At 38.4% G+C, this 23,918-nt stretch overlaps 1 protein-coding gene across 1 annotated transcript in view; it reads right to left on the reverse strand.

Moving 5' to 3' along the window:
• The window catches only part of ARHGEF26 (Rho guanine nucleotide exchange factor 26), a 143,780-nt gene that overhangs the window by 13,086 nt on the left and 106,776 nt on the right, over positions 1–23,918 (reverse strand). The window contains exons 11-12 of the mRNA XM_008008663.3: positions 18,593–18,747; positions 4,014–4,223 (exon numbers count right to left, since the gene is read on the reverse strand). Coding sequence (XP_008006854.3) covers positions 4,014–4,223; positions 18,593–18,747 — 365 coding nt within the window. The remainder of the gene's footprint in view (positions 1–4,013; positions 4,224–18,592; positions 18,748–23,918) is intronic.

The following is a 23,918-nucleotide window of genomic DNA, read 5'->3' on the forward strand; positions in this document are numbered from 1 at the left end:
AAAAAGAGAATCATTCATAATTTCACCAGGACAACGGACCTAAACTTGAACCACTGATTCTGGGAAAACCAAGATGTCTGATCACCTTACCTATATGCTTTCTTCAGCTCAAGATTCTATCCTCCTCTAGAAACACCCATGGGTCCCTTCATCATGCTCTATAGCTGGCTCAGTGCCTGGCACATCTCAGATGCTCACTATTTGCCTTATTTCCTTTCGGTGAGCATTTCTGCATTCTTTATGTAATCAAAGCCATTGATTTTTCTTCCCTAATTTCATTGTCTTCTGAAGTCAAATTGTCCTTGTGTCAAACAGCTGCACCCCTCCTACTGCTGATTTTACATGTGGTATATCCTCTGGTGGCCTTTAGTGACAACAGGTTTTCAAAGAAGATAAATATTTAGGTGTAAAATTCATTATTTTTCAGGTCAAAGAGTAAGTAGTGAAAAGATATACCTGACTGGTCTGAAGTTCTTCAATTACTTAAGGCTAGAGCGGTAGTGAAAACCTTGTTTCTTCAGCTAGATTGCCAATGAACCGTATTAACCAAAAAGACATAAAAGAAAGAAAACCTAAACAATATATATTTACTGATGCATTTCACAAATTTTGGAACACATTCTATGCACATCAAAGCTCTAATTGCTCAAAACTAGGTATCCAGAGCTAACCTGCATATTTGCAAGCATGGCATGTAACAATTTGCCAGGTTTTTTAATAGTCTTTTTTTTTTTTTTTTTTTTTTTTTAAGGAAAGTGCATCTTTAGTTGTTAAATATATTTTTCAACACTAATACTATTTTATGTCTTAAAAGCATGTCCATTTATTTACTTCTCAACTGTAATTGAGGGTGGGGGCAGGGAGAGCAAAGAGAATGAGAGAGTCACTCCTTCTGTACCCAAGGAGACCTCTGTCCCATGCCCCTTCTGGAATGTCCTCTTGCTATTAATTAAAGAACTACAAATATGAGTCAGACCCATGGGTTTCCAAGTGACATGACTAAATATTCTGAGAACATGTCTGATTGAGGAAACGAACAACCATTCAGTCTTTGGCAAGATTAAAAGGCAAAAGGATGGAACAAATGCTACAGAATGTCCCAGGAAAGGATTTAGCCTTGGCGTGAAAATAAGCTGGACGTGTCAGTTCACCTCCTACTCTCTTGGAATCATCTCAGAAACGAGTGGTGGAGATTACATAAATTATGAATGAGATAGTCAGGAAAATCTCTGTTGAGATGTTGGCAAAGTCTGAATAAAGAACAAACAAGCCTTGTAAACTGAAAGAAAAGGAAAACACAAGGCAAAACCAGCAACACTTTCACCATTACTAACTATATGGGGAAAGGGAAGTCACTAGTTTCTGAGAATTCTCTAGAACACTGGAAAAGTACTAATTTCCAAAGTGTTTAAGTCGTTCTCATCCTTAAAGTCATATAAAATCGAAAGCACAGGCATACTAAAAATTCTGTTTTGAGGAAAAGTTTCCCCACACAAAGGAAGTCTAGGTTTGTCCTCACTGGCGAAGGGGTTTAAACCACTTTTGGAATTCAAGTAATGCCTCCCCTTGGCCCTGGTCTTGGGTATGTCACTTGCTGGTTACCTCACAGACAAGCAAGCACACGCCCACCCAAGCTCACCTCCCCAGAGCCACAAGCTTGGAATGCCATCAGCGCTTTCCAGCACCTTTAGGGGAAGAACTCTGAGACCTCAGACAAAGGCATTTGTTTGTTTTGTAAACAAACACATGAAGATGAAGTTCCTTTTTTTTTTTTTTTCTTTATGGTTGCTAACTAGGGTGATTGTTGCTGAAGGTTTGTGTGGCTGTGGCCATTTCTCAAATTAAGACCACAGTGAAATTTGTTGCATCAATTGACTCTTTCACTCACGAAAGATTTCTGTATAGCATGCAATGCTGTTTGATAGTATTTTATCCTCTGTAGAACTTCTTGCAAAATTGGAGTCAATCCTCTCAAACTTTGCTACTGCTTTATCAATTCAGTTTACACAATATTCTAAATCCTCTGTTGTCATTTCAACAATGCTCGCAGCAACTTCACTTTCTTTGCTCATCCTGAAGAAGCAACTCCTCATTTGTTCAAGTTGTATTATGAGATTGCAGCAATTCAGTTGCATTTCAGTCTCCATTTCTAAATCTAGTTCTCTCACTGTTTCCATTGCATCTGCAGTTGCTTCCTCCACTGAAGTCTTGAACCCCTCATAGGTCATCCATGAGAGTTGCAATAAACTTTTCCCAACTCCTGTTCATGTTGACATGCTGATCTCCTCCCATTAATTATGAATGTTTTTAATGACATTTACGATGGTGAATCTTTTCCAGAGGACTTTGCCCAGATCCATCAGAGGAATCACTATCTACGGTTAGCTGTAGCTTTATGAAATACATTTCTTTTTTCATTACCTCGGTGAACTCTCCAGTTCATTTGGAATATTCTATAGCTTTCACCAACCTGTCCTTGTTTTTCTCCAGCCTGTGAAATGTTACTTCTAGTGCCAAAATATATGAAATAACTTGACATTTTATGCGGATGCCTTGTAATTTTCACATTTTTCTTATGTCTCTTGACAAAGATTCTTTGCTTGGCCAAACTTTAGTTAGATTTCTGTACCTTCTCCTAGGCTCATCTGTACAGTTCTTCATAAAATCCAGTTTCAGCAAAGAACCCTACTAAGTCAGCTTGGCAAGAATATCCCCTACTCCATCCTCAATATCTGATAATCAGATTCATTATTCTCCATCATCCCAGAGGTTATGATGTCTAATTACCCTGGCCTGTCTTCAGCAAGAATCCTGTTTGGTTAGTTTAGCCAGAATCGCCCTTATCCCTGATATTTCCTCTTAGTGAGTTTCCATCCACTGACCTCCATCCTGCTCCATGGCTGTAAATTCCCACTGGCCCAAGCTGGATTCAAAGTTGAGCCCAATCTGTCTCCCCCACTGGAGACCTTGCTGCAATGGTCCTTCCACCTATTCAGATGATCTTGAATAAAGCCAGCCTTACTGTGCTTTAGCAAGTGTCCTTGAATAATTTTTCTTTAATATTTTCTTTAATCATCTAGGAACACTGATAAAATCTGTCTTAAGGCGAAGATACCTCTTTGGGATCACTTTCTCTAAGATCTTGCTACAGTTTTAGGGTTGTTACTCATTAGGTGCCCATCCATTTGAACCACATCATTTAGGAACTTTGGCAGACATGGAGTGGGAGGCAGGAATCTGACAGGACAAAGAATTAGGGAACTTCTCCTTTCCCTCCACTGCTCCACTCTCTGACCCAATATAATATCTGCCCATGATGATTATTGCAAGAGGAAGTTTCCAGTTTCTAAACAAATAAATTGGTCAGTTAGCTTTAAAATCACCACCAAAAAATCACGAAGGTGAACTTGGAAGTTAACCCTCACTGCCACTCATCCAATGCGAGAACTAACTGCACACTAACTGCTGGCGAAACTGCAGGCACAAACAGGATGCCTGTTTTGGTCTTGCATACGCTCTGGATTAGAAAGAGGATTTATCAGTATATTTCCATAAACTAGGTAGCTCTTTTGACAGAAATCATTGGGCTTTCTGCTCTCTGGTTGAAGGTAGGTGACTGAGAAACGACCTCAATTCCATTACCTAAGAGGGCTTATGGCCTAGACTCAAACTACTAGTTGAGTCATATTCCCTAAGGATAGTGTATCATATTCTTTGTCAATGACAAAAGTAAAATGATTTTTAAACCACTCTATAAAAATAAAAACACCTAAAGCACAGTGCATCTATCAGGACTTACAGGGACAAAAATAACAACATCCATCTCCTGTAAGACGATTACAATGAAAAGAAGAACATCTGTAAAAAGCACCCAGTCGTAGCGCTTAGCGAACAGTAGGTGCTCAACAAAAACATGAATAGTAGCTGCTGTTTTTAGGGAGTCTGTAAACCAAAGGAAATCAGGTCAGGGAGATACCATCAGATATTCCGATCCTTTCCCCACATATACTTACTGCGTCTCAGCTCCTAGCAGCATTTCCACTTTCTCATTCGCATGGTTACTAAGGACTGTCAGAGTAAAGAGGTGACTGGCAGAGCTCTGTCTTGAATAGAGCATTGTGGAACTGTTCTTCCCTGGAGAAGAATTAAGCTCTTCATTGTCACAAGATTCCACCAAGAGCTGATCTCTTAAGGAATAATCATTGACGTTATAACTTTCTTCACTGTAAAGGAAAGGGAAAAGAACATGTCAATTATTCAGCCAGATAAGACTGTGACATTGTCAGTTTTCAAGGCACATTTTGGTGGAAACAGCAAGGAGTGGGCAGGAAGGAGAGGGAGAGAATGACTTATTTTAAACTATGAATTGGAATTCAAATTCTATCTACTGATTATGAATCAATGTAACCCCCTCCAATTAAACCTAATTACTATTTTTATGTATGTAACATACTAAATTGCATCTCGAGTATAAAAGCAATACGGAAAAAAAAAAAAAAAAAATGAAACCCTCTAGGTTTCATTTGACCTCATCCTGGAACTGTTATAATAAGTGGTCCTTGCATCCTTGCATGCATCTTAGTAATGCTCCAGCAGGTATACCTCCCCAGCTTCCACATCTCTATTTGTAGAATGAAGGAGGAGCCCCAAATCTACTCATGCTCTGGGAAACAAGACATTACCCCCCAAACTCCCCATCTCCAAATGACCATGCATTGGAGAGAAGAGTCCCAGAGGTCTGCCTGCTTCTGGCAAGACACCCAACCCATCCTTCTGTCCCACACTCAGAGCCTCACCACCTGTTTCAGAAACCACCAGGACTAATCTCATTATGCCTTCTACTCCTGATTAGGCTCAGGACCTCCAATATCCTTCTTTCTCCTGCACTCCCATTCCCATCGCACTGTGAACATGCCCAATCTGGCCCCAACTTTTTCCACTCCTCAGCTGGTTCCTGAACCCCTTCCACTGTACCCTCTGGGAATGCAATTCCTTCATTTAGGGAATCTAGTAAAGTCTTCTAAATACTTGGCCTTATCTCTGAACCCTCCCTTCACGTTCTTGCTTTAAAAGAAACGTGTCTCTCCCTAGAGAACAAGGTATCTCCTGAGAGCTCTCTGCCTGCCTGCTTTTTATTCTTGCTTCTAGACAATGATCGCTTCCTCCTCCTGAAACATCATCAGCTTTGAAGCTCATGCCATCAGTCTCTAACTCATAACCACAGTCAATATAGACCCCTGGATCATTCCCGATCCTCTCCCTTGAGTTTCACTGCTGGCTCTCTGTCTCTCTCCAATAATACTTCACACACACACACACACACACACACACACTCTCTCTCTCTCTCTCTAGGTCATTTACATCAAGTCCCCAACACTACTTCTTTCTTGAACTCTCCTGTAAAGGATCTTTCCACTACCCCGTACCCTCAATTCCCTGACTTTACTCTCCTTTAATGATCTTGTTTTCTGCCCTACTTCAGCCACAAATCCATGGTTACACCTTAGTCCTTGTCATTACCATCAACTACAACCTCTCTGTAATCGCAGTGTCAAACGTACCTCTCTCTAACCAGCACAGCCTTTCTTTCCAACTCTCCTCCTCTAATCCTCAACACCAACCATTATTTAACCCACCAGTTCTTACAACCCATTGACTCTACAACTTTTCCCCCTTGCCCTTAATTCCCTCGTGTCCTCTTGTTCATGCATATTAAATTACCTAGCTTGGATTTCTTGGTACCTAGTTAAATCACGTCTTGCATACATGTTCATCTCCTTGACTGTACTTGCCTGGCAAATCCCGAACCTGGTTACACACAGCTTTTCCTCTATTCTGCACCCGCACCCTTGCGGGCGAACATGAGAGTGCTCAATAAATAATTGTCACAAAAGTGGATGAATATGCAATAAATTCTAATATACGATAGGAATATCGAATAATTGCCTTATTTAATAATAAATGCAAATGAATGATGTCCGGGGAGCTTAGAGAAAAGAAAAATCCTTGTGCAAAGTCAAGTACACCAGGAATTTCAGAACAGGTCACTTTGCTCAAGATTTCTTGGAATTTATTTTCCTCAGAATGGACATCTACCTGTCAACTACTCCCTTGTAATGCTCCTTGAAAAACTTCACATTTTTTTCTAAAACTTAGTTTGATAGATTCTCCCCTCAAAAAATAGCAAATGCAGTTATCTATAAAAGCAAAATATTGCCTTCTGATCAAGCCTAATTGTTCCCAAGATAGTAATCTGTATTAATTAAAAGATTGTGTAGCACGATTATCTCCAACGCTCTCCTGAGACTGCCTACAGACCAGCACACCCACACCTGGATATGTCAAATATTTCTCACGTCCAAAATGAGACTTATCAAAGTAGACATGATGTTTATAAAAAGAGGAAGGTGAATAACACGCTTTACAAACAAATATGGTTATTTTTTAAAAGACTATGTTTACTAGAAACAAAGCAGTCAATTTTTAGCAGCATAGAACAAGTTTATCATGTTGTATAGATACTATATCAGACATGCATTTAACAGCATAGGACTCAAGATAAAAACCAAAAACCAGGATAAAACATAACAAAACCTCAACAACAACAGCATCAAAACAAAGAGAAAAAGAGGATGAACTGAGGCTTCCTTTTTACTATTTTCTCTCTGCCCCTTTGGATTACTCTTTTGGTCCAATTTACAAGTTAAAAAACACAACCTGTTAGTCAAAGGCACCTGTTTCTGCTTAAACACAGTTCTGCTTCAGAAAGATAAATGGAAGCAACCTAATATTGTGAACGTGGGGTAAGGCCCTAAACAATGACATGTGCGTGGGTATCATAGGTATTTCCCAAGAAATGAAAGCCAAAGAAATGGATATGCTATAAAGTCATCATTTGAGATGACTCAAATTCTAAAAAGTTGTCAACATAAAGTGGTTTCACCTATTAAATCATCCCAATAGAATTCAAGACCAAGCGTTCACAGAAAATGAATATAATATGAATAAACCAGTTAAGAGTGTGTGTGTGTGTGTGTGTGTGTGTGTGTGTGTGTGAGACAGAGAGAGAGAGAGAAAAAAAGAGAGAGAGAGAGAGAGAATGATGGAGTCTCGCTCTGTTGCCCAGGCTGGAATGCAGTGGTGCACTCTCAGCTCACTGCAACCTCCGCCTCCCGGGTTGAAGTGATTCTCCTGCCTCAGCCTCCTGTGTAGCTGAGATTACAGGCATGCACCACCATGCCTGGCTATTTTTGTATTTTTAGTAGAGACAGGGTTTCACCATGTTGGCCATGCTGGTCTGGAACTCCTGACCTCAAGTAATTGGCCTCCCAAAGTACTGGGATTACAGGACCGATTCACCACACCCAGCCAGCTTTTTTCTCTTTCAATTTTCAGTCATCAATGCTTTATTTTTTTGTCTTTGGGAGATAAAGACAGAAGTAGATACTTTTTAAAAATGTTTATTAATTGTTCTCTCAAGCAATGACAGCTACAATGCCACTGATTAAGACCCAGGATGGCTGCTGGGCTCAGTCTATGCCGGTAGTCCTCTCAAATGTCCAGTTTGAATGATAAACTGTGGCTGCCCTAATCATAGCTATATGATTTCACCTCAAGTATTTATTTCCACACATCTGCACAGGTGTGCCATTGAATATGCCTGAACAAGGAACTTGGCCCATTGGACTTCCGGGTCCAAAATAAAATGCAGGAAACATGTTGGCCTTTTTGTTTGTTTGTTTTTAAAGTGATTTACTATCATCCAATATCCAACATCATTATTTCGTCTAGGCTAGTAAACTTCTGCATTATGTAATAAATAATGTAGGTGTTTATACCTTCTTTACTGCTCTCCTAGGGAATCTAATATAAAAAGAAACGATTCCATTTAATAGTAGTGAAGTAAACAGATTATTTATCCTTGTTGGCTACCTAATTCAAACCCAGTGGGACAAAAACTGAAAGAAAAAAAGGACTGAAATAAAAGAACAAAAACTGAAAAGCAGCTCACTCTTGCTTGCTAGCTCTTGAGTGTTCCCACACACGCACATACGCATTCACACACTTGATCTCATGAAGGTTTGAATGAATACTGAAACACTGAATGAAATTCATTCTCTTACTGTCAGCCAGCACCTACTATCTCTCTTCTTAATAGAGAGTAACTGTTAAAACATGTGCTTCAGTAGAAAGAGGAGCGGAAACTCTACAGCCAGGTGCAGCTGTTTAATGCCCATTTCCCATCCCTGCTTACTTATCCCATGTCCAATAAGTATGGAGCAGGCTAAACCGGGTTGGGAAAGAAACCTCCTTCCTGAGGGAAGCTGATGCTAATTAGACTTCCCCATGTTTGTCTCTATCACTTCACAAACATATGGTTTACATAGTCTCTGAAACAATTTGGAACATGTAATGAGGAAGTTAAAGTGCTCAGAAAAGGGCAAATGGAAAAACCATCTTTCCTTGCATGGAGAAGTTTATACGGAGACTTCCTTTGATTGTCTTATATGTGCTCCAAGTTTACCAGCTGCTCATCAAGGCATCTGCTTTGTGCAAGCAGCAGCTCCTATCAGGTGCTTCAACTGAATCAAATCTATAGAAGTCTGTTGCTTGGAGTGTAAACAGTGATGGGTTTCTCTGTTGAAATCCACTTAAGGTCCTAGTAACCTTTGTTGAGATTTCTTTCTTTTCTTGTTTTTAACAACATAAAGAACTACTAGCAGATAACAGGATATGATGGTAAACACTTATTCTAATTGTTTTTTTCTCTGGAGGGCATTCTTTGTTAAGCAAGTCAGACAGTGTTTGGTTCTACTATACGCAACGCAACATCAAAGGCAGAAAAATGATACACCTTATTGTAAACACTGGCTTTCTTAAGGAGATTATTATGAAGCCCTTTAAGTTTCTGTCCCATAATTTCTATAAAGGTTAGAATTTTCAGACTGAGCATATATTTATTACTTTGAAATCAGGAAAACATTTAAAAATTTGCATACAACTTGCATACATTTTTTAAATACCAAAGCTACATATATGTATATGCAGTAGTTAGCACAGGAATAAGAGATGCCAGCTTCAGCAGAGTAGGTGCTCTGGGGAAGAGGAGGAAGCAAGGCTGAAGATGGAAGGACTTTGGGTAATATGAAGTGTTTTATATATATTTTTTTGTTTAAAAAGGAGGGATCTGACGCTAATATGGCAAAAAGTTAGTATCTGTTAAATATGGATGATAGGTATATTCATGTTTGATAATTTTCTGCAAGGTTGAACCATTTTACAAGTAAAAGTAAAAAACAAGAATTTAATCAAAAATACATAGAGTGACGGCTATCATCACTCTAGGTGTCTGTGGCTGCTTAAGGATGCAACTGAAGTGACTACCTGATAATGGAATGTCTTTTCTGCCCTCTAACAACTAACTCTTTGCAGATGACACCATTGACTGAAAATATACTACCAAGTGAGAGTGAATTCAGTAAAGCAATTAGGTGTTAAAAAAAAAATGGCTTTTCTATAGATGAGTAACACCCAGTTAGAATATAAAATGAAGATGTCATTTTATTTATGATTGCCACAAAACACATAATATATTTAGGATTAAACTTAACAGGTTTCTTCTATATGTGGATAACCTTAAACAATTTTAGAAGAAGGCTCAAAGTAATAAATAGAAAAGCTTGATATTATCAAGATATCAATTCTTCCTCAGTTAATATATAATTTAAACACAACCCAGTGAAAACACAAGCAAGAGTTTTTTGAGAGATGGCGGGGAGTAGAAATAGTTGAGCTGACTGTAAAACACAGAAAAAATAAACATGCAGAAATATCCAGAAAGACTGAAAAAAAAAAAAGAATAAACTAGCCTTATGATGTATCAAAACATACTGTAAAGCTGCAGAAATTCAAAGACTGGGACAAGGGCATGAGTTGACTGATGGATTGTGAAGCAGAATAGTGGGTTCACGAGTTGACACAGACATGTCTGGGGATACAGAGGTGACATTTCAAATCTCTAAAAAATTAATGAGTTAATCAATAAATAATACTGGGACATTTGGGGAAACATCAAATATTTTTTAAAATGCGGATCCCAATCTCACTCCTTAAACCAGGATACTTCCTTGGACCCAAGCTCTGGGTACATAAGAGTTGTGAAGAAAAAGCAAGTGACAAGACAGGTCTTTCTGCAGGATACAGACCTATAAGGGTTTGCCTTGTGGTCAGAGAGGTGCTGTTAAACATGTACATACCTTAGGGCGAGTTCTTATCTTAACCCTTATTAGCAAGCATTTTAGGTACTTAATACGGATGAACAGGAATGGAAAATAGGCTAGTTTACCAAGATGCACCCAGGAGAGTGAAAGGAAGGATGGTGATGGGGAGGCAAGGGAAAGGGTTAGACTGCACAAGCCAGCTTTCCCACAATCCACATCTCTCAGCCCCAGCTGTGGGTATAACTCTCACGTACCCGTTTACACTGTTTTAGAACTCTCTTTTATAGCCCAAATCCAACAGAAGGAAACCCAAGCAGCATTTCCAGTTCTTCCTTTTGTAAAAAGGTTTAATTAAAAGAAAAGATGCTATTGAGACTTATCACAGCATTGATAGTCATATGATTTTTGGCATGTATTCTCAAGATAGAGACATTTATTTTTTACTTATTCAGTAGTTCCCTTTCCATAGGCTTTAAAACATTCACACAGCTTCTCTGTCCTGAAAAAAATATTTACTAGAATATGCTGGTGCCACGACAATATGTTTCCTGAGTTAGCAGCTGCCTGCGGTTTTTCAGACCTTTGTGCTTACAGGCCAGTGAAATGGCTTCCGAAGGCCACCATAGCCCATCACCCCACAAAATTAAACACCTGGATTTTGCCATTATTTCTCTTTGCATGTATACAGAATCTAGTGACACTGAGCAACTGTGAATCCTGAAACTCCCTGTCTTCTAATGCCTTTTGTGACATTTCTAAGTCATCCTTCTTTGGGGACACTCTCCAAGATCCTCTTCTAGACTGTCATGCATTAAATCCCTCTGAGGAATTTAATGGTTCTAACATTCCCCCCAGTAGCACTGATACACAGGAGTTAATGGGGTTTATGAGATCAAAGGAAATTCTTCCTACTTTCCTCCAATATATGTATGAGAAAAAGTGTTCTGTAGATTTCAACTTGTTTCCCTTCTCCTTCTAAAAAACATGATTCCTAAACCCTCACACTTAATCATGTGCTTAAATGGAATAGAAACACTCTAGTCAAACTTTGCTGGGATGAAGGACATTGAATTTATGCTAAAATTTATTTTCAGTCAAAGAGGTAAAATTTTTTTCACTTGATTGAGGTTGATTTCCATTTCAAAGCTTGGTTTTAGAATTATACTACTAACATGTTGTTAGTGGAACAATATACAATTTTAAAAGAATTAAGTATGGCACAGCAGGTAAGAGTTAAGCCACGATTTGGAATGTCTGGTAGGAAACCCAATTTTAGGCCGGGCGCAGTGGCCTACACCCGTAATCCTAGCACTTCCGGAGGCCAAGGCAGGTGGATCACAAGGTTAGGAGATCCAGACCATCCTGGCTAACTCGGTAAAACCCCATCTTTACTAACAGTAGAAAAAATAAAAATTAGCCAGGCGTGGTGGCAAGCACCTGTAGTCCCAACTAGTCGGGAGGCTGAGGCAGGAGAATTGCTTGAACCCAGGAGGTGAAGGTTGCAGTGAGCCGAGATTGTGCCACTGCACTCCAGCCTGGGCGACTCCGTCTCAAAAAATACAAAACCAAAACCAAAAAGAAACCCAATTACTCACTGGCTTTGTGAACCCAAGCAAGTTACTGATCCTCTCTGTGCTTCAGTTTTCTCATCTGTAAAGTGGGAGTAACAGTACCAACTTCACTGGATTGTTGAGAGGATTAAATGAGGTAACACATGTATTACCTCATTGTGTGTAAGGCTCTTACAATCATGCCTAACTTACAGTAAATGTCAGCTATTATTTTTTTTACTCTCCTAACAGAACACCATCCATTTAAACTGCCTGACGTTTTGTTAAAAGCCTGATAATTATATGTTTTGCAAATGTGCAAGTGGACCAAGCATAATTAGAGCTAAATGCCCATGTCAAGAAATCCACAATTTGGCAAGTGCTCAGACCAGCAAAACAAGGCACAATATTTATCCAGAAACTGATTTCAAATAGCCTTACTTGCTCAGTTCCTCAAGATAATTCTGAAGTCTAACAAACATGCCACATACATCCTATTTCATTGTTAATAACATAACCAATAGTGGAGATGAGGATCCCTGTTCATTAGTACGATAAGCATCTGCTATGATTTACTGCCACAAAAAAGATGGCCAGTGACCCAGAAAAGGGCCGGGTAGCCCCATCCCTGTCACCAAGGACCACCAGATGCCACAGCCCAGCACTTCTGCGGCTGCCCATGGGATGCTCTGAACCCATAGTCCTTGAAAAAGAGGAGATGCACAGTTTGAGAGGCTGTCAGTACCTTTCTGAAGCTCTCTCCCTGGGATAAGCTGAAATAAGCAAGCCCTGAAGGGCAGGCAGGCAGCTTCTTAAGTGGGTAACAAGGTTATCCAAATTATACAGCCACCCTACACTCCAAGTCAGGAGTACCATACCACTGACTTACATCAATAAAAAGGAAAACTATACTATTTATTGCGCATTTTTCAGCAGCAATGTTATAGTGTCTCCTAATCACTGAGGAATAGTGCAAAAAATAAAAAATAAAAAAAACTGCTACTACAACGTGCACACATGATTTACACCAATTTATAAAATAATAAAAATAGACCAATAGTTTTTCCTCACTCACTTGCCGCCTGACATGGGTTTCCTGAGGAGGCAAAGGCACAGAGTTAAAGTCATTCATCCCTAAACTGCTCATGCTCTAGAGGCCATACATTCAGGTCTGGTCCTAGAGTGAGCCATACCTTCAGCTATGTAGCAATTACATAAAGGTTGAAAATCATTTTTTAAAACAATAAAATATTCTAGAAGTAGAAGAGCAATAATTTGATTTATGGCAAAATCTTTAGAGAGAGAAACATAATACCAAAAATAATCTTAATGATAGTATGTATCAGTTACTTAGCAGGACTATTCATATCCACTCTAGTAAGAGCTTTATGTGCATTATCTCATTAATTCTCACAGAAACTCCATGATGAAGATGATGTTATTATCTCCATATTACAGATGGAACACTGAGGCTCTGACAGATGAGAAGTAATTTGCCCAGGATTGGAGCTCAGTTCTTTCTGACCCCAGGCATCGATATTGTGCCTCTCAGTAGTGGCAGATTTCAACATTTAACAGCCAACTCTCCTTACAGACGCAGAGGAAACAACACCTCGTAACATCAGAGGAATCAAGGGTGCATAGGACAGTGGAAGAAAAAAGAAAAGCAAAAAGGAAATAGGCCTCTCATTTCTTTTCCACCCCATCTTGCCATCTTGAATTTAGAACTCAATTCCAAAATGGTCAGAAATAACCAAGCTTCCTGTGTTCCAGGAACAAAGGAGCTTTCAATCATTCTTACTGCCCTTCCTTTAGCCAAGATACTCTTAACTTCCCCAGAAGACAGGTATCAGGTGGTTTCCAGCTTTCTATAATAGGAAAGAGCATTCTCATGGAAAAAGCAAAAAAAGGAACCAAACCAGGCCATGAACCTTTCAAGGGAGCCTGCACAGTTTTAAGCCACTGGGTGTTCAAACTATTTGGGAAAATCCAAGTTTGAACTTAAGTTCTTGCCCTTATGATAATGACCTAGTAGTTTGCTATTACAGAAAATTTTATAAAACCTGAAAAAAAATTAAAAGTTTTGAAAACCTTTTTGTAAAACTTAGAAAGTTGTAACATGGGGCTCAAACTATGTCAATATACACAGTATTTATGGAACCAGAAATCAGGAAGTAGAAATCTCCTGTCTTAAATGTCTGCAGGAAGGAAATGTTATCAAAGGGAAACTCTTCCCCAGATTCTGATGCTAGATTAGCTAATGGTAGAGGAAAACTCACAAATATGATTTGGTCCTGGTTCTAGTTTTCTCCTACAACCAGTAGAACCATAAAAATACTCAAAAGCTTACTTTGGAAAAGATGTTTCTCCAAAAAACAAAAAAAGATGTAAGTTTCTATGCTTTTTTTTCCCCCAATAACTTTATAGGATGAGGGAAAAAGTGAAATATTCTAGAAAAATAAAACGAAGAAGTAATGAACATAAAGAAATTGAGCCTATGGAAACAAAGACTCAGATTAGAATCCTGGCTCTGCTGAAAGACCTTGAAAAAGATATTTCATCTCTCTTTTCCTCAGTGTCTTCATCTGTGAAATGGAAATAATCCTGGCCTCCAGAACTGTGAGACAATACATTCTGACTGTTTCAAGCCACTTGCTTTGTTTGTGGCACTTTGATGCAGCAGCTGTAGGAAACTAACACAGCAAGGAAACTAATAAAGGAAGGAAAATTTTGCTTTTAGCTTCAGGTGAAATTGGTAGAGAAGACCTAAGCCAGATAGAAGGGACTATATCTTACAAAATAAACCTTTTAGGAGTTTGAACCTAATTAGGTCTTGGATTCAGTTTTGTATTTCAAAACTAGGGATAACAGTACTTAGACCATAAGGTTATACATGAAGGTATAGTCTGTAATTAGTCTTTATTATAATAAGTTGTTATTAGGCACATATTGGATATTATAATGTTATTTGTTAACCTATAAGTATAACTTGACAATAAATTACTTTTATAATACAATATTACTATTCTTGCTGGGCCAGTCTGATAGATTTACACAGCTTCACTACTCCAAAGGCAAAGCTAGTTTAGTTTATTATGATGCTAGTATAGTGGTTGTCAACTAGCAGGGATTTGCCCCATGGGGACATTAGGCAAAAACGTCCAGAGGCATTTGTGGTTGTCGCAACTAGGGTGCAAGGGGGCTGCTACTAGCGAACAGTGGATAGAGACGAGGAATGCTGCTAAAACATCCTACATTGCACAGGACAGCCCTCTACAACAAAGAAACATCAGGCCCCAAAATGTCAATCGTGCCGAGGTTGAGAAGTCTGCTCTTGCCGTACCCAGATAACTTCCAGTCAAAGATTCAAATACCAAAGTGTTCATGTTCTCATCCCTCATCCAGAGTCGTCAATCATGTATCCTTTTGAAATTTGGTAGAACCAGGCTATTAGTAGAGTGACTCACTAGCAGCCAGCGCTAATGAAAACTTTAAACTTACTTTTAAAGACCAAGGCATGTGTCCACAGCCCCAGCTACTCAGGAGGCTGAGGTGGAAGGACTGCTTGAGTCCAGGAGTGTGAGGCTGCAGTGCACTATGATCTTGCCTGTGAATAGCCACTGAACTGTAGCCTGGACAACATACCAACGTCCTGTCTCTAAAAAAAAATAATAAAAATAAAAATAAACTTTCTTTTCTAAAAAAGTGAAAATTCCTGTTAACAAAGACAACGTCATGGCCACTCATCAAGCCAGCTTTACAAGCACTAGCAGTGATACATGCACTGCGAAGCTGAGGGGGCCACACACCCCAGCAATCTATGGAATGTGCTCAGCATAAAACTTCTGCCAGTCTGGATCGGAGGAGGATGAGTAACTGTCCTCCCGAGCAGCCTTTCCCAGTAGCTGAAAAACCTCCCTGAAGAGGAAAACCACTGGAAGCCCAGCGGCTAAATTCCTTGACCGATACCTGGAATTAGAATTAGGCAGTGGGTGGATACATCAGTCCTCAAGCGCTGGCACAGGTGATTTTCCTTATCTGTAACTTGTGGCTGAGCCTAAATTGTTGCCTTGTTCAGGGTTGTTGTATCTCCTTTACTGTTGCCACTGGCATGCAAAGCATTTGCAGTCACCTCCTTGAAGCTATCATGTAAATACGGTCAGGCATACTGTACATTTTTAACCAAGTCTGTTAATCAAGCTTCTGTGGTCTGCATGTCACCTCACCACACATTCAGGTCATAAACAATTAGGTCTCCAATATTATTACCTAAGAACACCCTAGAAATACAATGAACTAATTGGTAAGGCAAGAAAATTCTAGTTTTGGTAAAGGTCAAGTTAGGTACTCAGGCTGTCCTCTCCACTGGAGCTGTATATCTTGCTCTTAAAAAAAAAAAAAAAAAAGAAAAGAAAAGAAAAGAAAAAGGCCGGGTGAGGTGGCTCATGTCTCTAATCCCAGCACTTTGGGAGGCCAAAGTGGGCGGATCACCTGAGGTCAGGAGCTCTAGACCAGCCTGACCAACATGGAGAAACCCCGTCTCTACTAAAAATACAAAATTAGCCAGGCGTAGTCACATGCCTGTAAACCCAGCTACTCAGGAGGCTGAGACAGGAGAATCACTTGAACCTGGGAGACGGAGGTTACAGTGAGCCAGAGATCACGCCGTTGCACCCCATCCTGCGCAACAACAGCGAAACTCTGTCTCAAAAAAAAAAAAAAAAAAAAAAATTCTCAAAGACTCCCAGTGGCATTGCTCTATGTTTTACTAATAATGCAAGTTCAAATTTACCTGGGAAAATAAATGTGGGATAGCTAGGAGAGCAATGTTAAATACAATGGCAAAACCATCTGTGAAGGGCAAAGTATGCTGCTAAGTAGAAGAGCATCTACTATAATTCTGACTTTCAATAGTCTATATTTACCGAGTAGTTCTGTGCAAATTCAAGAACAAAAGTTGCACTGTACTGGTTTAAATACCTTTAATATTTTCATTAAGTCACCAAAGTCATCATAATCGAAATTACATTTATATTTAAACTTGGCTTGGTACTGTCAGTGTGCATTTTATCATTTAAATCAAAAGTTTAGTTAAAGCTCTAGGTCCACTGAGACAGAACAAATATTTCAACAGCTGGAAGATGTTAAAAGTCAAGAGTTCTGGCATTTGAAGAGACATATATAATTACTCTCCTCTACAAACAAAACATCCTGGAGAAAGCCAAGGAAAAATGCTATCTCATAGGAAACCAACAAAACACAGAAACATAAAAATTGTAATTCTTCTCCCATCTTTATAAAATTTACAGCTGGGCGCGGTGGCTCATGCCTGTAATCAAAACACTTTGGGAGGCTGAGGCAGGCAGATCACGAGGTCAGGACATCGAGACCATCCTGGCTGAAATGGTGAAACCCCATCTGCACTAAAAATACAAAAAAATTAGCTGGGCGTGGCGGCGGGCGCCTGTAGTCCCAGCTACTCCGGGAGGCTGAGGCAGCAGAATGGCGTGAACTTGGGAGGCGGAGCTTGCAGTGAGCGGAGATCATGCCACTGCACTCCAGCCCAGGCGACAGAGCAAGACTCCGTCTCAAAAAAAAGAAAAAAACAATTACTTAGCTACTAGAAGTATTTAGACTACTCCAGGTAAGAGAAATAATTTCTCCTTGGAGTTATGGAAACAGTATTTTCCTAAGTATGAAAAATAATTATCAGAATTTTAATGTATGTATCATTGTCATATTATGGCTTTTCAGGGAAGACCATACTAACATCTCATTTCAGCTGGACAGCCACTCAACTGAAATAATTCATAATATGGTCTGGAGCAAAAAGAAAAACTCAATCTGTTTTAATTTAGTTTGAATTTTCAAGCTACAAAGTCAGCAGCTCAGAACTAGCATTTAATTATTTCTGATACATTTGGACATTTATTTTGTATTTTCATAGGAATCTGTTTCTATAATTCTCTTCACCTTGCCTAAATTGCACTCCAGGACCACCCCTGCTCCCACCACGTGACATCAATTCAGCCCACCATCATTTCCCCCATGTGTGGAAATCATAGCCCACAGATTTATGTTTTCACTCTAAGTTCATATTCTAGAAAAGACGGAATATTTATGTAGGACTTTACATGTATTCGGTGCATTTAATAAAGTATGTTCCCTAGAGAAAGGCAGAGCTGATGGGGGGTGTGTGTGTAGAACAGGAACAGTTTGACAGAAGAAATACTGGAAAGAAAAGGTTTCCACAATATTCTTCATGGACATCTCCCTAGAGCTGGACACAAACACACAACTAGAAGCCCGGAGTAAGAAGAACAAACACTCTGCCAATCAAATGATTTACTTTATTCCCTTCAGAAGGGAGTATGGCTAACACCTTCCCAGTCACAGGGGAATATTTTAGACTAAGAATCATGAAAAGCAGTGCATTTTAAATTAAGTTAAAAGGAGCACTAGAGTTGCTCCCCAGCCTGTTCTCAATTGGACCAACTTTTCTGTTTTACACAAAAATTTTATGGTAGAAGGACAGTGCTACCTTCTCAGGGATATCATAAGAATTATGTGATGTAAATGTGTAAAATGCTTAGAACAGTGGCTCAGTAGAGGTTGGCAAGAATTATGATGCAGATAATGATTCAAGTCTGAACTATATAAGCAATTCAAAGAAAATGAAGCACAGATGCAATTATGATTCAGTATGTAGAAACTATACTTTCAACATCTCTAGCTTTTAAAGAATGATCACCCTAACAGGCATCTGAATTACAGAACTTTAAAACTGGAGTGTCTAGTCAGCAACACCAGATAAAGACTTACCTCTTCTTCTTGGTGATAATGAGCACGTCATTAAAGAGAAAGAAGTAGACTTGCTGTTTGGATGTCCTTCTTGAGAAAAGCACAGTGTCTTCTACATAGGCTGTCAATTCACCTCTTTTTACCAACCACCGGGAAGAGGAGACTAAAGGAAAAGGCTACAAAAGGAGAAAAACTCAGTGACCAAAGCCAAATTGAAATCCTTTTAAGATTACTGAAAGGAAAATCTAAAACGTGCATTCAAACAAATGATACTTATCATAGTATGCATCATTGTTTCATAGGCATATAAAACTGAACTATAAATACAGAAGTACAGAAAATTCAAGAAAAAATGAAAAAGAACAATATATCTTCTACTATAAAAAACTATTAACTTCCCAATATGAAACTAAAACTCAATGAGAAAATGTTACTGGATCAATAAAAAGCCATGACCCTTCTATTAACTCTCAACTGAAAAAGAAAGTAAGGAGTTACTTAAAATTGAAGAGCCTAGTAATAAAATCTATCAGAATCAACTAGTTATTTTAAATATCTCAAATCAGAATCTAAACATACAGAAAAACACAACTGTAGGTTAATGAGACAAACATAAAAGTCTACATTTACTTTATGAACTAAAAAGGTTTCTTTCAAGAGAAAAACCTACATGCTTTTTTGTCTACAAATTATCTATTTAGCCATATTCTTGAGAACACCTATTCTTAAGATTATGGTAGCTTTCTTCATGGAAGTCTGTCCCTGAAAGCATCATACTACTTTCTGGCTGTGAAAATGAGGTTCTTCCAAAATAATCCATCATAATCATTATATCATAGAAAAGGCTGTATCCAAAAAATTAGCATACTGCTTTTTTATTTTCTTTATTGCCTTGTACAAGCCAACTGGAAAACTCTCAAAACTACAGAACAATCCTTACCCTTGAAAGCTTTTTTTTTTTTAAGTTACCAGAAATGTTTACTGCCAAAAATCTGATTTAAAAGACTACATCCATAAAATAAGCAAAAGTTCTTGGACACAAAATATAATGCAGAAATGCGGTGCAATCAAACATCACCCTTTTCAGGAAATAATAATTATAAATAGCTAAAGGAAATTGAGGATATTAGAGAGGAAATGAGAAGTCTAAGAAAGGATTTCAAATTTATTTTAAACTTTATAAAGAGCTTTTATAAGAAGATTGCTTATCATTTATATACTATTTTCCTGAAGGTCCAAAAAATGAAGATAAAAGATCATGGCTAACCCCAAACTTTTCAAAACTGGCTGCTAAGGGAGTTCATGAAGTTCCCAACCCCCAAAATCTCGAAAACAGACAATTGCCCTACAGAGACAGCTGAGACCTTAAAGGTCAACAGATTGCTTAGATAACTCCGGCAGACTAGGCAGCACATACAAGAGGTCACCTTGTGTCAGGGTAGGTCCGGCTGAAGGGCCGTAATTACAGGAAACACAGGACTATCTTGCTATTGCGTGTAACCCTACAAGATGAACCAAGGACAGTATTATGGTTAAGTTTCAGTGTACATGCTGCCCTGTGACTGTTCTGATTTAGGGGGTGGAGAAACAGAGATTTTTCAATTGTTTTATTGTTTTTAAAACAGATTAGTTTTTATGGAGTCCTCCTCATACTCCACTAGGGGCAAAACTGAGTTTCTATCTATAAACACCTAAAATTGACAATAGTTTTCGATACATCTATATTTCTTTTGAAAACAAAAATCCAATATTATATATAGTTTATGTTTCAAATTTATTGTTAGAAGACTGAACTCATTCAGATAGGTTTAATTAAAGAAGAGACATTAAAATGATCAAAATAAAGGAAATCAGAACAGCCCAAAGTGAGCATGAGTGAATTCCCCTAGTAAGGAAGTGCTGAGACTAGAATCAAGGTGTGAACCAGAAACTAGAAAAGAAATTCATGAACAAAGATATATCCTAAACAGTACTGATACAATGCCTACAGAGCACAGACTTTTCATTCTTTTTTTCTATTACCTAGCATCCTAGAAAACGAGCCTTGGCATAAAATGTAACTAATTTTATGGGGCAGCAAGAAAAGAAAGAGCTGCTGAACAGCAAATTTTTTTTTTATGTTGAGATAAAATTTACATAACATGAAATTGACATATTGACCATTTCACCACTTCAGAGGGTATAGAATACAGTGGTTTCTAGTATGTTCACAGTGTTGTTCAATAATCACCATTATTCCAGAACATTTTCATTACCTCAAAAGGAAACCCTATATTCACTGAGCAGTCATCCCCCACTCTTCCTCCCCCAAGCATCTGGCAACCACTAAACTACTTTCTAACTCTATGGATTTGTCTATACTTGACGTGTCATATAAATGGAATTATACAACATGTGATCTTTGAATTTGGTTTCTCTCACCTAGCATAATATTTCCAAGGTTCATCCACATAGTAAATATCAGAACTTTATTCCTTTCTGTGCCTAAATATTTTACTATATACCTATATCACATTTTGTTTATCAATTCTTCCACTGATTTGAGCTATTTCCACTTTATTGGCTATTATGAATAATGCTGCCATGAAGATTTGTGTATATGCTTTTGAACATCTCTTTTCAGTTCTCTTGGGTATATACCTAGGAGTGGAACTGCTGGGTCATATAGTAATAACTCTTATGTTTAGATTTTTGGGAAATCACCAAACTGTCCGCTATTACACAAAGATTTTTCTTGTATTTCCACTGGGGGGCCATCAGCAAGGCCCCCAAATGGCAACCAGCAAAGCCTTCTGTCAACTAACATCCCACCACTCCACTCAATCACACTGAATGTATGTCTCCTAATGCAGCCTGAGAACCCTCAACTTCTCCATGTGCTTATTCATAAGGTCAAACCCATCGCAAGACAAAAAAAAAAAAAAAATTCTTCTCAACTCTGTAGAAGCAACTTTTAAAGAAAGCTGTTCTCTAGTGGAGAAAAAACACTGGATTTGAGACACAAACTAATCTCTGGTTTTTGATCTTGGTTGAGCGACCAGCTTTTTCTCTACAACCATCATTTTCTTTCCTCCCATCTCAGAGGATAAGCTCTCCTGTCTTCAACACCCTGCTTTCAGCTCTAAGGCCTTATTCCCTTGATTTATTCCCCTCTCATTAGTATTCTCTCCCTCCTGGCTCCCTTTCTGCAAACTATCCTGAAGACTATCACTAAAATGGTCCCTTGACTTTGTGTATCCTCTAGTTATCATCACTGCCCTAACCTCTTGATAGTCAAGCTTCTGGGATGAAAAGTCTAATCTGCTTCAAATGCTTCACATCCCATTCACTCTTCAATGCATCCACATCTATAAATATTCTGATAAAACATCTCAATAATGTTTTCTGCTTGTTTACTACAAATCAGGTCTGTTTCAATCCTTTATATCTCTTAAAGAATTTAATTTTCAAAATCATTCCATGAGGAAAAGTACTATCATCAGCTTTATTTTAGGGTTCAGAAAACCAAGACATGAAAAGGTAAGTGATGCCCAAGGTTATACAGCTAGTATACTACAGCAGCTCAGGCAGGCCAGCTCTGGAGCCTATGCTCTAACTTTATACTAGCTTCCAAAGTGCCAATCCAGCGATGCTTTCTACCTCCTCTCATATTACTGCAGTTTAGCACTTGACAGTCTTCCAGGAAATCACAAGCAAAATTAAAAATGAAAAACATGTGTGAAATGAAAATGAAACACACACACACACACACGCCCTACAAAATTTACTTTCCTCCAAATTAGAAAAATATCCATATTATTAAACAGTCATTGTTAAGAATGTGGACTCCAGAGTCAAAGATTTGAATCTAGACTTTATAACGTCTTCGTGTATAACCTTGAGAAAAGTATTTAATCTCTCTAGCTTCAGGTTCTTCATCTATAAAATGAAGTTAATAATAGGGTACTTTACAGGGTTCATGTGAGAATTAAATCAGATAAATGTGAAAATGGCACTACTTAGTAAATTTGCAACCAATATTCTCATAGTAGCACCTATAGCCATACCATAAAACAAATATGGCCAAAATAGAACTCATTACCTTCCCCTGAAACTTGTTCCTCCTCCTGAATTTCCTATCTGAGTGAGTGGGTGGCTCTCCACCCAGTCAACCCGACAAGGCCCACTCCCTGACCACCGCCCCTCACAGGTAATGACCAATAACTAGTTTCGTCTGCATCTGTCCAAACATTTCATCTGCAAAAGCAAACTGTATTTTTTTATATCTAAACCTTACTTTTTTCATTTAATAATGTATAAGAAAGATTTCCATATAGGTATCTAAAATTCTCCTTTATTCTTTTGAGTGGTATCACATTATTTGGGTATACTATAATTTATTTAATCAGTCCTCTTTGATATTTAGATGTTTTTCCTCATCTTTCACTATTACAAACAACGCTCAGTGTGTGTATAATTTTATACATTGATGAGTACATCTGTAGAATAAATTCTTAGAAGTAAAATTGCTGAGTTGTAGTCACTTGCATTTGTAATTTTGATAGTTATTGCCAAATTGCACACCATTGGAGTGGAACAATCTTTCCCACCGGCAACATATAAAAATGTCTTTCTCTCCAATTCCATCAATAAAATGTGTTATCAAACTTTTGAATTATTTATAAATCTAAAAGATGAGGTTCATTATCTTTATTTGCTAGTCTTCAAATAGCAATTTTCTTCTGAGTGAAATAAAGCATCTTCAAAACTTTAATCATCATTTGGGTTTCCTTTTCTGGTAGCAGTTTTCTAATTTGCAACTTTCTAGTGGTATTTTTTTTTCTTTCTTTTACACAACAGGAATTTATGTCTCACAGTTTTGGAAGACAGCCTAAGATGAAAGTGTCAGCAAGGCCAGGCTCTCAGAAGGTGCTAGAGAATAATCTGTTCCAGGTCTCTCCCCCAGCTTCTGGTAGTTTGCTGGCAATCTTTGGTGCTCCTTGGCTTGTAGACTAGTGGGTCTTCTCTTATCACTTTGATTTTATGCATTGGGGATATTTACCCTTTGTCTATATGTGAGTTGCAACTATTTTTGTCTCCAGTTTGCTATTTGCCTTTTCACTTTTTTCATGGTCTTTTTCCCCCTATAGAGAAAATTTTTAAAAAGTTATATAGATAAATTGGACTTTTTTCTTTTAATGACTTCTGGATTTGGAGTAAGTTGGAAAAGTCTTTCCCCACTGCTGAAGTTGTCTTTACTAAACACACATCTGATTGTGTCACTTCCCTAATTAGAACTATTTAGTGGCTCCCAAATGACCTCACTCAGCTCCTCCTCTTGGTGCACAGGGATGTCCATATGAGTGTT

The sequence above is a fragment of the Chlorocebus sabaeus genome, chromosome 15 (genome assembly GCF_047675955.1).
Source record: "Chlorocebus sabaeus isolate Y175 chromosome 15, mChlSab1.0.hap1, whole genome shotgun sequence".
Taxonomy (NCBI): Eukaryota; Metazoa; Chordata; class Mammalia; order Primates; family Cercopithecidae; genus Chlorocebus; species Chlorocebus sabaeus.